Source organism: Amphiprion ocellaris, chromosome 23, assembly GCF_022539595.1.
Source record: "Amphiprion ocellaris isolate individual 3 ecotype Okinawa chromosome 23, ASM2253959v1, whole genome shotgun sequence".
NCBI classification, from domain to species: Eukaryota; Metazoa; Chordata; class Actinopteri; family Pomacentridae; genus Amphiprion; species Amphiprion ocellaris.
The window spans coordinates 2,480,585-2,493,501 of record NC_072788.1 but is presented as its reverse complement, the minus strand read 5'-3'; the positions used below and the strand labels follow the sequence as shown (position 1 = coordinate 2,493,501).

At 38.3% G+C, this 12,917-nt stretch overlaps 1 protein-coding gene across 38 annotated transcripts in view; it reads right to left on the bottom strand.

Annotated features, from left to right (window-relative positions):
• The window catches only part of ank2b (ankyrin 2b, neuronal), a 233,557-nt gene that overhangs the window by 68,362 nt on the left and 152,278 nt on the right, over positions 1 to 12,917 (bottom strand). For 26 of the 38 annotated variants that reach the window (XM_055007976.1, XM_055007972.1, XM_055007978.1 and 23 more), the window contains exons 3-8: positions 9,060 to 9,158; positions 6,514 to 6,612; positions 6,278 to 6,376; positions 4,639 to 4,824; positions 3,072 to 3,107; positions 1,719 to 1,742 (exon numbers count right to left, since the gene is read on the bottom strand). In XM_055007976.1, coding sequence (XP_054863951.1) covers positions 1,719 to 1,742; positions 3,072 to 3,107; positions 4,639 to 4,824; positions 6,278 to 6,376; positions 6,514 to 6,612; positions 9,060 to 9,158 — 543 coding nt within the window. The other 12 variants (XM_055007981.1, XM_055007974.1, XM_055007980.1 and 9 more) reach the window with 4 other exon arrangements.

Here is a 12,917-nt window from a genome sequence, read left to right as displayed (position 1 = left end):
TCAGAGGAATTAGAGTTAGCAATGGGGATATATGAGAAAAGTTAGAGATTGCAGAGCAGGTTGGAGGAGTTGTGAAATTCTTGCCTTACCTTGCCATTCTGTAAGTGTGGGTCCGATTTAATGTGAAAAAGTTGTTTACAAAAGTGTGAAGAATACAGTGACTAACGTGATGGTTTCAAAACTTTACACAGTCAAAAGCTTAGAATGGTGCAAATTAAGGTAGCGTGGATGCAGCATGCTCTTCAGTGCCAAATGTTTGGCCAAAAAATGTAAGATTATTTTTAAAGCTTCACAAGCTTCGCATGCCAGTATTGATTAGCATTGTTTGTAGGAGGAAAAGACTAAACGTTGTATAGCAGTAACTTGACAATTTCCTGAAGAAAAGCATGCATTTGAAATACTTAATCTGGAAGCTGTTGAGTACAGAAGACCAGGGCTGCCAAAATAAAAATAACATGTTTGAATCAATTTCAATTTTCCATCTGTGTCCTCATTAGACAAAAAATGAACAACTTAAATGCATAAATATTGCATTGCACAAAATGAGTAATTTCCAGTACACTCCACAGTAAGATATTTGCAAAAAATTACAATTCAGTGTCATTTTTCACAAAATGTGCAATCTAAATGTGGAAGTAAAGATTTAAAAGTGAATTTGATGTTAAAATTTGAGCTTATTTTTGCTGATATCTTCAATTCGATGAAGTTTATGGTTGTTTTATTTACATATTTCTATTTGTTTATTTATTTATAAAGGAAGTATTTTCTCTGGGCTCTTTTGCAATAAAGACTGATAAAGTAATTGACATAATTTAATTTTCTCAGGTTTCTATCCAAACTATGAAGAAATGTCAAAGTGAAGTTTGCATTTTCAACATTATTTTGGTCTCTGAACATTTGAAAATGAGTCAATTTTACATTCAGTTTCACTATTTATGGCAACATTTTGCTTTGGAGTACACTAAAAAATATATGTTAAGTTTTCATTTTGGTGGTATTTATGCATTTTCAAACCTGATTTTAAATCCCATGTCTATCAGAGGCACACAGATGGAAAATAAAATTCACTTTGATAACAAAAAACAAACAAAAAAGACCATTTCATTTTCATTTTGGCAGTGCTTGACTTCCGTACTTAAGCAGCAGTATATTGCAGTATCATCAGTCATCATGTAAGTAGTTCATAGTGCATCTCTTGAAATCATGCATCAGGACAAAAATAGACAAAAGTACAAGACAAACTAGTCGACAGCTTACAGTCAGAGCTTTACCAAAAAAGCATCAGCACGATATTTATCAAAGCAAAACCTTACAGGAGGAAAATGCAATCATTTAAAACAAATCAGCAAACTACACATCTCAATCATGATAGTGTTTAAAGATATTTCTAAATGTATTGAAGGTTACAGATGGAAAAAAACAAGAGGCAGTGAAAAAATTAACATAACTTGAAAATGCATACAGACTGAGTATGATTAACAAAATCCAAAGACTGTGCAGTGCCTGAGCGCACATGGTGGCAGCTTGGCCATTCCTGTCAGCCGTGCATGGTGGCCTCTTAACTATACGGTACCAAAGCAACTGAAACCGTGAGGAAAAATGAACCAAATCATCGTTCACTATGCAGTGCTGTGGAAGTGAAGGAAACAAAAAGAGAAGCGACAAAAGGATGGGACTATGTGGTGGATCTGTGGAGAGTTAAAGGAGCGTGTGAATACCTCAGTAGTCCTATTGACCATCATCTGTTGCAGTAGGAATTAGGGAGGGAAAGATCAGTTCGGTTAGGCTCGTTTGACACAGGAGTTGATGCACAGCAGCTCAGAGGCAGCAGTGAGGTCAGATAGTAAAGTTACGAGTGACGTGGCTGGAGTGGTTGATGCACTTTCAAACTTAGAGGTCAAATATATCAAGTCATATCACCTATAATTGGTCTTTCCCATCAAATATAATGAACAATAACAAAAAACGCTCATTGTTACTTCCTATGGTCCTGCTATTTTCTTTAAAATCAACGAGTAACTCAACCAGTTGTCCAATTGTTGCATCAATAGAGCAGAAACTCTTGCAGTTTATTACAAGTGTTGATGGGTCAACATATAATTGCGGGACTTTCTGTATCATAATTTGTGTCTCGTTTTGGACAAAAACGAGACACAAAACAACAAAAATGAGACACTAAATGACAAAAACGAGACACAAAATGACAAAAACGAGACATAAAATGACAAAAATGAGACGCAAAATGACAAAAACGAGACACAAAGTGACAAAACTGTATCTGAATAAGCTTATTTTATTACTGTTTAGCTAATTAGAAGGTGGTTGTTATTAAATTGGGATGGATATTAGTTTAGTTATTTAGTTGACATTTTAGTGATATCCAGTTATTTTTTATTAATGTGATCGTTTCTATAATAAATGAACATTAAAAAAAAAAACATTAGTTACTTATTTTTAATAAAAATGTATGTAAGATATATCCCATGGACTTCAAAAGTTCCTCAATTATAGATTTCTCTTCAACTTCTCATACACATGTCCTCTTAAAAATGAAGTCATGCCTAAAAGAAACCACTAACAGTACAAATGGTTATATTAAGTAGTTTTAACTAATACAGCATCAGGATAGAGGGTTTTATTTTGCAGAAGTGGATCATTTCAACTGCTTTAAATAATGCATTTAGTGCTAACCAGATACAGCACTGTGTGTTTTATGTGACTGTACATGCTGCAGTTTATAGCTGCTATCCTCTGGGCCTTCTTCTTATGAGTCATACCGAGCATCTCAGCACATATGGCGCTTTAGTAAATGCATGCATGTACCCTGAATAGACTCCACTGTTATATAATTGATGTTGAAACATGAAACAATATTTAACATCTTCACTCGAGCCACGTCACTTAAAGGCCTACGTTGGTATCAGAGGGACAGTCTTTACTATAAATTCCAGCATTAATCAAACCCCTCCCATCCCTTGCTGATGGTCATAAAACAGTCTTTAAAACAACAACTTCCACCCTCCCTCCCCCACACTGTTTGCATGCAGCCTTAGATATGACCACCATACAACCTGCAGACAGTGGCACACTCCATGCAGTGGACAGTGCTACACTTAGACACCAGCGCAGCGAGGTAGGAGAGGGGAGGTGATGGGGGAAGTGTGTGAGAGGAAGCATTTAAAGGAGAGAAAGGGGGGAAAAAACAAAAAGAAGGGAGAGACCCAGTTAGTGGCAGGACCAGGTGTGACGTGAGACACTGAATGAGAGAGAGGAAGGGAGAAAGAGAGAGAGAGATGCACAGACAGACTGATGGACACAAAGACACTGTACACATTGAGATAGCTTCATTGGAAAAGTACATCACGACAAGTTAGAGGCCTTCCACATCATACCAGTGACCCCGTTTACAGCTGCTATGTTTGGTTTCTGGATATTTTATCCTGAGAAGGTAATAACAATTACATCTAATTTGACAGAAGTGACTCGAGTTAATCTGGAATTCATAGTAATCTGCAGTCTTCTTCAGTCCATTATCCAAAAGAATCCACATCAACAGGATGTTCTTAGCCTGTAATTTCCAAAACTGCTAACTGCTAACAACTACTAAGTTAGGATTAGCTGCTCATTCCTTATTTCAGGATGCTAAACTAGCCGCTAGGCAGGAAAATTTGTTACATGGTGATGTAGATAAGTAACAGAAGACTTCAAATGAGGTGTTTCAATCAGGTAAAGAGCTGTGGGGTCTTATAGATGCACAAAAAACTCCTATAAAACACAGTAAAGAAAAGATAAAACCAATAAAGCATAACATGGGCTCTTTAAAGATCCATTAGGGCATATAGGGCTAAAGCTACATGCTTTGTTCACCCAACTTGGAAACAAATTGAAAGCCTCACATTTCAGATGGCAAAATCACTGCAGTGGGTAGAAATATCATCCCAGTGGGAGGAGACATGATCACGATACGAAACACATTTAATCATCATCCACTAGAACAGTTTTACTGGAACTAGAACTTCCATAACCATCAGTAGAAATATCCTACATTTCTGACCAAAATCTTAAAGACTCCATGTAGGCGTGAACCTCATCGCTGTGGGTTTAGAGGTTGCCACCATGGGTATAGAAAGCTCATCTCAGGCGTCATTATCACTAGCGCTAATGTCATTACTACAACTACAGTACAGCCCACACAGAAGAAGTCCGCATTATTCTACTGGAACATCACCTTCCATGAAGCCGCTTCTTGCCAGCTTTCCACCTACTCATCTACTTTGCATAATGACAAGAGTAAAGTGAGACCCTGTGATTATGAAGATGAGATATAATGAGAACAGCACAATCATGAGGATAACTTATCCAGACACATCAGACTTTTAACAGCAGTTGTAAACAAGGTCTCAAAGAGTCTATTTTGGGTGGATCCCGGTGTTATTGAGCTAAAACCATTGACTTTTACGAGACACTTAGACTGGTTTTCAGTGCTTACTTCCTGCATTCAGTACTTCAAATATCACCCACTCAAGTCTTTCATTTAACCACAGTATGGGAACATTGACACAAGCAGAGAGCACCACATTAGCCTGAACTTCCACACATGCCAACCTCCGCTAGTCAAACTGCACAAAGGCACAATACCTTCGACTGGACATCAGCGTTGTGGTCGTTCTGGAGGAGCAGGGCGGCCGATTTGGTGTCGTCCTTGCGGGCGGCAATGTGCAAGGCAGGCAGGCGTACCTTGCCTTTGGTATCGTTCTCCAACAAGATAGAAACCACTTGGTTGTGGCCTTGCTGGAGGGCAATGGCCAGAGGGGTGAAGCCATCCTGTAGATGGGGAAGACGGGATAAAGAAAAAAAATCTTCAAGCTACAAGTATGTCTTAGGATTAGTCATCTGAATAATGGCCAACTCTTAAAAACAGAAAGAACAAATGGAGTTGGTCATTAATGAAGGCCGCAGGGGTAATACTACCTGTACTATATTTACTGAGCTTTTCTTGTTTGATCTACAAGGTGTTCCATGGACTCGGCCCACTCCCCATGTCTGACTTTCTTAACCTATGATGCACAACATGAGTCAAGAGATGTCATTTTCCATTGAATTTGGGTCACTTTCGACCCATGTTGTGCATTGAAGGGTTAAAAGAAGGACTCACAGCACTCTCAGGACCAGGGCCTCCTCTAGAGGGGACTATGAGGTGCCACACAGAAAAACAGCCTTCAGACAAAATGCTCCTTCTGTGAAGGCCAGTAAGATCTGGAACAGTCTTCTACTCTCCACGAGGGAATGTCCCACGTCAGCAACCTTCAAAACTCACCTTAAACAGTGACTGAAAGTGAACCAGCATTGTGACCATTGACCTTTAAATTTTTTGTGTATTTTCTGTAGTGTCCTTTTACTGTGACATATTGTCATTTTATTACTATCTATTGTGACCTATTGTCTTTTTATTGTGACCTATTGTCCTATGTTTCACAGTTTTTTGTTTTTCTTGGGACTGCAGATGTAAATTAGCATTGTAGTTATAATCCGGCACATTTACATCTACTGCTGTCTAAATAGATGTTTGTTAATGGTACATTTCCATGGATTTCACAGAATAAAACTCAACATTTTGATGTCACCCAGACAATTCCATGTTTTCCATGAAAACTCACACGTTTATTCATGTGCTAACATAACTGCACAAGGGTTTCAAGGGTTTTCTAATCATCAATGAGCCTTTCAACACCATTAGTTAACACAATGTAGCATTAGAACACAGGAGTGATGGTTGCTGGAAATGTTCCTCTGTACCTCTATGGAGATATTCCATTAAAAATCAGCTGTTTCCAGCTAGAATAGTCATTTACCACATTAACAATGTCTACACTGGATTTATCATTCATTTAATTTTATCTTCATTGGAAAAAAAAGATTTTCTTTTAAAAGTAAAGACATTTCTAAGTGGGCCCAAACTTTTGAATGGTAGTGCATTTCAAAACAAAAGTCTAACAGAATACATACACTCAGCATCACTACAGAACATTTCTCCATCAGCAGGTTAGCATTTATCCAAAGAATGCATAAATAAAAACAGAATAAATAATACAAAATGAACAGAATAATAGACATTAATTTCCCCTCTAGGTATCATTTTCATCCATCATCAGGTAGTAAATAAAAATGCTATGTCCAGTGTTTGGTTTCTGACTAAGTATCTGCAAAATAACACCATTCCCAACCTGATACTGTTGCTTGCAGACACAATTGTCATGCACACCCACGCTCGGCTCACCTCTGTAGCAGTGCTCTGGTTGCCTCCATTCTCCAGCAGGTACCGAACCACATCCAGGTGATTCTCCTGGGCGGCCATGTACAGCGGAGTGAAGCCATTCTGCAGCACAGAAACAGATACACAAGGTTACAGGTAAACTGCTTTTTAGAAGAAAACCATGTTAGCGGTGAGTAAGAAGTGCAGCTGATTTAACGACTTTTAGCAGGACGTTAAACAGCATCAGAGCAGAGACTCACCTGAGACTGAGCGTTGATGTCAGCTCCTCGTTTGACCAGGATCTTCACTACTTCAGCCTGACCGGCCAGAGACGATATGTGAAGCGCTGTGTTTCCTTTCTGCATGAATAGGAAACAAAATCTTACATTACAGCTCTGCTTTTTAGCGATGCAGAGTGTAGTTACATTCTGGAGCAACACCAATCACCAGGCACAACGCTGGAAACTGTAATGAGGCAGGACCTTCTCTAATGGCAGGAGCTGGAATGATCAGCATGACTTGAGCATCACATCTCCATGTTTACTACTCCACTGAACATATCACTTTCCTCAAGAGCTCCACAGCTCAACTTCAACGCTCTATATTACCTGGAGATGCTTGTTTTCCTCAATGACTGATGTACGAATGTAAATAGAACTGATCTTCTAAAAAGGAGGTCCTTCAGCACTCTTTAAATACTATTTATAGGTATTTCCAAGTATTAATTCTAAACCAGTTTCCAGTTAATTTGCAGGTGCAATCAATACAAGGGCTCTGAATCTAAATATAATGCTTCTGTGAGAATTTCCTCGCCGTGTGGTCTCCGGGCTCCAGGGACTAACGGCCTGTCAGGTGTAAGGTTTCAGAGGAGGGTGTTAGTCTCTCAGAGAAAAGTTCAGCAGTCATGGAGCTGTTGGTCAAAGCTAACTACTCACAATAACAAACTCTCATGATATTAGTATAATATAACCCAGCAGATACAACTTCGTTACCTACACTAGAGTTGTTAAAGCTGCTATTATTAAAGTTGCTCTATACTAGATAAGTTGATATTATCAAAGTTGTGCTATATTAGCCAAAGTTCCTCTATATTAGCTAAAGTTGTTCTATATTAGCTAACCTTGATATTATTAAAGTTGCTCTATATAAGTTAAAGCTGCTCCATTTTAAGCTAAAGTTGCTCTATATTAGCTAAAATTGCTCTACTTTAGCTAAAGTTGATCTATATTAGCTAAAGTTGACAATACTAGTTAAAGTTGCTCAATATTAGCTAAAATCGATATTATTAAAGTTGCTCTACATTAGCTAAAGTTGATATTATTTGTTAAAATCTCTCTAAATGAGTTAAAGTTGACCAACACTACTGTTTAAAAGTTTGGTGTCACCCAGACAATTCCATGTTTTCCATGAAAACTCACACTTTTATCCATGTGCTAACATAACTGCACAAGGGTTTTCTAATCATCAATGAGCCTTTCAACACCATTAGCTAACACAATGTAGCATTAGAACACAGGAGTGATGGTTGCTGGAAATGTTCCTCTGTACCTCTATGGAGATATTCCATTAAAAATCAGCTGTTTCCAGCTAGAATAGTCATTTACCACATTAACAATGTCTACACTGGATTTATCATTCATTTAATGTTATCTTCATTGGAAAAAAAGATTTTCTTTTAAAAGTAAGGACATTTCTAAGGGCCCCAAACTTTTGAACGGTAGTGTATATATCACAAAAGGGCTTCAAAAAGAAAAAAAAAAAATGTGGACTAGTACAAGAGCACTAAAAAGTGTCACTAGATGTTCTAAAGTGGACATACTGTCAGCTAATACTATTATTTTCTATTGATGAAAGCAGGTTTAAAGGACTGAGTTGCAGAATCATTTTGAGTCCATGCAAAAATTAAAAAAAAAAAAAAAACACTCAAATTTGACATATTAGGTTAGAATTTATTTAAATCTTTGAGCTGTTTTGTATCTGTGCTGAGCATTATGCGACTGGTAGCTACAGGGGCATCTCGTATAGTTAAAACACGGTGGATAAAGTTCAGTAATCAGACATTGTTCAAAGTTAAAATTATATATATTCTACACTCATTACAAGCCTTAATTTGTTTTAACTTTGACCATATAATGGCTGACAGCTCATGAAACGCCCCCAAAATAGTCCAAACAATAGTCAAATAATCCAAAATACACAGCCGGCTAGCACTACATGAGTTTTTCAAAGATGCAGAGTTTATCTTTCCAGCAGGACCTGGCATCTTCTCAAACTGCCAAAACCAGTCAGAAATGGTCACAGACCTTGGTATTACTGTGCTGGATTGGCCAGGAAACTCACCAGATCTGAACCTTGAAGAAAATCTGTGTTTTTACAGAGCATACATGAGCATACTTTGGTTTGAGTTCGGATATATCTGCATTATAAATCCTTTGTGTAAATGATTTTTATTGATGTTTTGAAATATTCTACTATTTTGAGTTTAATTTTGAGGGAGTTTCACAAGCAGTATTTATTTAACATATATGTAATTTTCACTTTTAGCATTGTGTGATGGAAAATGTTGAACTTTTTCATCATATTCTAATTTTATGAGATTTACCCTGTACACGCTAAGACTTTTAGGTAAAGGTTGGACAACATTTAGGTTAAAAGCCTGTAAGTACACAGTCTATACCTGACAATCTTGAATTAGCCTCCAGTCAACACTACGGACTCTGCTAGGAATTGATGTGTACAGTGTTTATGTCTTCTTTCATCCTGCCAGTCACCAAAGTTCACTCAGTGGAAAGATGTGTTCTCCTACCTTTGTGGCTGAATCCACTGCTGCACCTCTCTCCAACAGCTCCTGGACCAGATCCACATGGCCCTCCTTGGCCGCCAGGTGCAAAGCGTTAAGACCATTCTGGAAAAAAAAAGACGATGAGGGCGGAAATGTCAGGCATGACGTGCAGCAACAACAAGGTGAGAAGACAGATCCACATGGAAAGAGAAGGGATTACCTCCTCCACAACTAAGTCTGCCTGCCTGTCTTTCTCCGGGTCCATCTTTTGAACATGTGAACAGCTGTCCTCCACTCTTAGATGTGGACAGACCGAAATATCAAAGCTGCCTATCAAAGTTGGTTTAGATGCTGTGCCATGTTATGCCGCTGTGGAGCCGAGCCAGTCCCTGGGTATGAAGTTATAAATAGTTCCGTGTGTCTCACTGGGTGTCGAGTCAAGCAAACGTCCTCTTGTTTCCCATTTTATGCAGCTCTCTAATCTCCAGCTGACATAACTGCATTAGTATTGATTTGTTATAGCAGAACCTAGAATCTAATCAGGGGCATTTAGCTGCTTCCTTGACTTGATACAGATGTTAGAGTCAGGTTGTAAATCACTTCTGACCTCTATTAATATCTGTATTGGGCACATGGGCGTCATGTGGACCACGGAGGAGGTGGGTGGAGCAGCTGAGAGACGCTTCAACAAACCAAGTGAGGGATTAAGCCGGTATATTGCTTAACCTAAGTGTTAGGAAGATGAAAAACAGACGGCTGGTAAACAGTTTGGGTTTAACGGAGTGCCCGAGGTGGAAACGTAGAGCAGCGGCAGCAGGCTCCGTGGCAATGTAAACAAATGACACTTAACTGCAGATTTTCCTTGTACAACCTATTTATTGAATGGCCAGTTGAAAATGGCTTTTTTCAAGGCTGAATGTCAAAATTTAAAAAAAAAATATTTGAACAAGCTCATCTGAAAATGCAGTCAGCAGTTATTCATACGCGGAGTGTAGATATTAGCTTAATGCTATCAATAGTTTACTCACGTTAGCGACACAGTTGGCACCGGGTCTAATTAACTGAAGCTACCGATATGTTACGTACCGTTAGCTGGACATGAATATTTAGAGAATGTCTGTTTAACTTGTAAAATCTATTATCAGTTATCTAAAGCTAACAACTTTTCTCCGGTAAGTCGCTGCTCTATTTTCCAAGACGACGCTCCTCTGACTCTAACCTGCTGTCTGAATGCTGTACGTGACGTCACTATCAAGGTCGCGCTCTCGCGAGTAATTAACGTCGTATTAATCCCAAAGAGTAGAAAGTGAGCAAGATAGTTATCTGTAGTATACCTTAGTACCCGACACAGTGCTGGACTGCTATGAAGGTGGAGACATGCGACGGTGGCGTGTTTGCAACAATAACACACAAAAAAAAAGAAATTTGCGGCAGCTAGGATTCAGCAGCAGCGAATGAATGCAGAGGAAATCCTGCATATATATATATATATATATATATATATATATATTGTTTCTGTTTTTATTTATTTTGTACTCATTTTTTCCTATATAATATATATTAAATTTTATTTATTTTTATATATATTTTATGGAAAAATATACATATTTTTTAGCTTTATTTTTTGCTATTTTTTTTCTGTATTTGGGTTTATATACATTTGTCACTAAAGGCTCCAGTTTTCTCTTGAATTTAGCTACTTCCAGGTGTTGCACACACAGCTTGATGCCACGGTTTATGATATCAGTACATACAGGAAGCTAAAAGATGCTAAAGGGCTCTGCAGAGCTGAAGGAATCTACAGAATTAGGTGATAATTCTCCATGACTTTATCACTATGAGCCATTCCTCTTGCAATCCAGAGTCATTTGATCAATGTTCATATATATATTATTGATTAGAACATCTTTAAGTGTTAAAAATGAAATGGATAATCAGTGCTTATTTAACAGTCTCCTCCTTCTTTAATGTTTTTAAGGAGCTGAATGGAGATAACTGTCGGGTTCGTGTTCCTTGTAGTTTGCCCTCCTCGTCTTCCAAGTGACCCAGCATTGATTCAATAATTCTTTCAGCAGCCCGAGCGTTATTCTGCTGTGTGCAAAAAGCCGTTGGCTCGATGAGTAATTTCGTGCGACCCCCTGAGGCCGATGGTCCCACTGGAGTCCAGACAGAGGCCCCCTGTGGGATCCCAAAGAGGGAGAACGCTCGTCCTACAACCATGTAACTGTGCTTGAGTTGGTTTCACCCTGAGGTGTTCCACAGCTGGCAGGAGGTTCCTGTTCAGCAGCAGAGTGGAATAAGTGTTTCAGCTCAGTCCTGCTGCTTTTAGATCAGTTCACATGCTGACAGACTGAAACAGACTGATAATGACCAAAAATGACCATAGAGAGACACAAACTGACAAACACAAATTTGACCAAAAAAGCTCAAAGGCTCAAAAAGGCACAAAATGACCACAGAAAAACACAAAACGACTCAATGAGACAGATTGCTATCATATCAAGACACAAAATGAGAAAAAAAAAAAGATTTGGCTGCTAAATAAATAAATAATGCAACATTAGCTGTTCCTACATTCAAGTGAACACAGTCCATCATGTAACTGAGTGGAGACTAGAGGCTTTTCTGTGCAAGTGAAGCATTTTATTATAATTGTAGTGTAATGCGACATTTTGGGAGCAATTTCATTTCTATTTTGCATGAAGGAGATGCACTGAATCCAGAAAAACCTCATTTTAAGCCTCATTTTGATGTAGATTCATACATTAGCAGCGATGTAGCACAACACTGGAGTCAAAGCCTGTTTACAACAGCGATATTCTGTCTCCCAAATCAATGGATAATTGAGCTAAATAAGCTAACAATGATTTCAATAGTAATGAAAATAATCATGATTAGCATTTTGGCATAGTCATATGGGAATATTTCAGCTACAGAAAGAAGCATGTTGATTAAAAACAGGCACAACTTCATACATACACATATGAAAAGTGCAAAAAAAGACTATTAAGGATGCTTTTACCAACGTTGCACCATATAAAAAAGCCCGTGAATAGTTTACAATCAGAAAAGTTTCTATTATTATTTCTTATTTTATGTCGGAGATGCACAGTTCTACAAAATCATTTGTAAATAATGAAGTCATCTGGTGAAAATTCCATCAGTATCTGTTTTTTTTCCAGTATTGTGCAAATCACGTCTAAATACACAGGTATGAAGAACAGGTTACCTTAACTACGCTGTCATTAAACCATAGTACTTTTCTAATAACCATCTTTAACCAACCTTAACGCTACTATAGTTGACTTGTAAAAGTGTTATAGGAAGAAGAAAAGCAAAGGAAAAGAAGGGAAGAAAATAACTGTGAACCTAGTTCCTGTTAAACACGATTCTTTATCTCAGACAAGGCATCAAACAGTCATTTTGAAGTAGCACCTGTCACCGTTCTCCCATAAAAGACGGGATTTCAGCTGTGCTACCTGCCACACTGCAGAGATGAACTACTTCCTGTGTTTCCAGTCCCAAAGGACAAGACAAAGATGACATTGGATGGAAAGATTACAGCTTCAAGTCCGTTATCTTCCCATGTGGATCATTTTAATTACCATCATATACAATCTATATATTCTTATGTTCTGGGTTTCTCTCTATAAGCTGCTACTACCTCCTACATTATATACCTCCTTCCTTAACTCTCAGGGGCCCTGTTCATCTTGGTACACCTGCCCACCATTGAAACCCCTTCATCACGTTCCACACCCCATCCACCCACAGCTCCATCCATAATATCCGTCACCTCATTCTGTCAGCTCCACTTAGGAGTCCATTCCCCGTTATCCACTAGTTCTATTACACCTCACACTTTCAATACCATGCAAATGC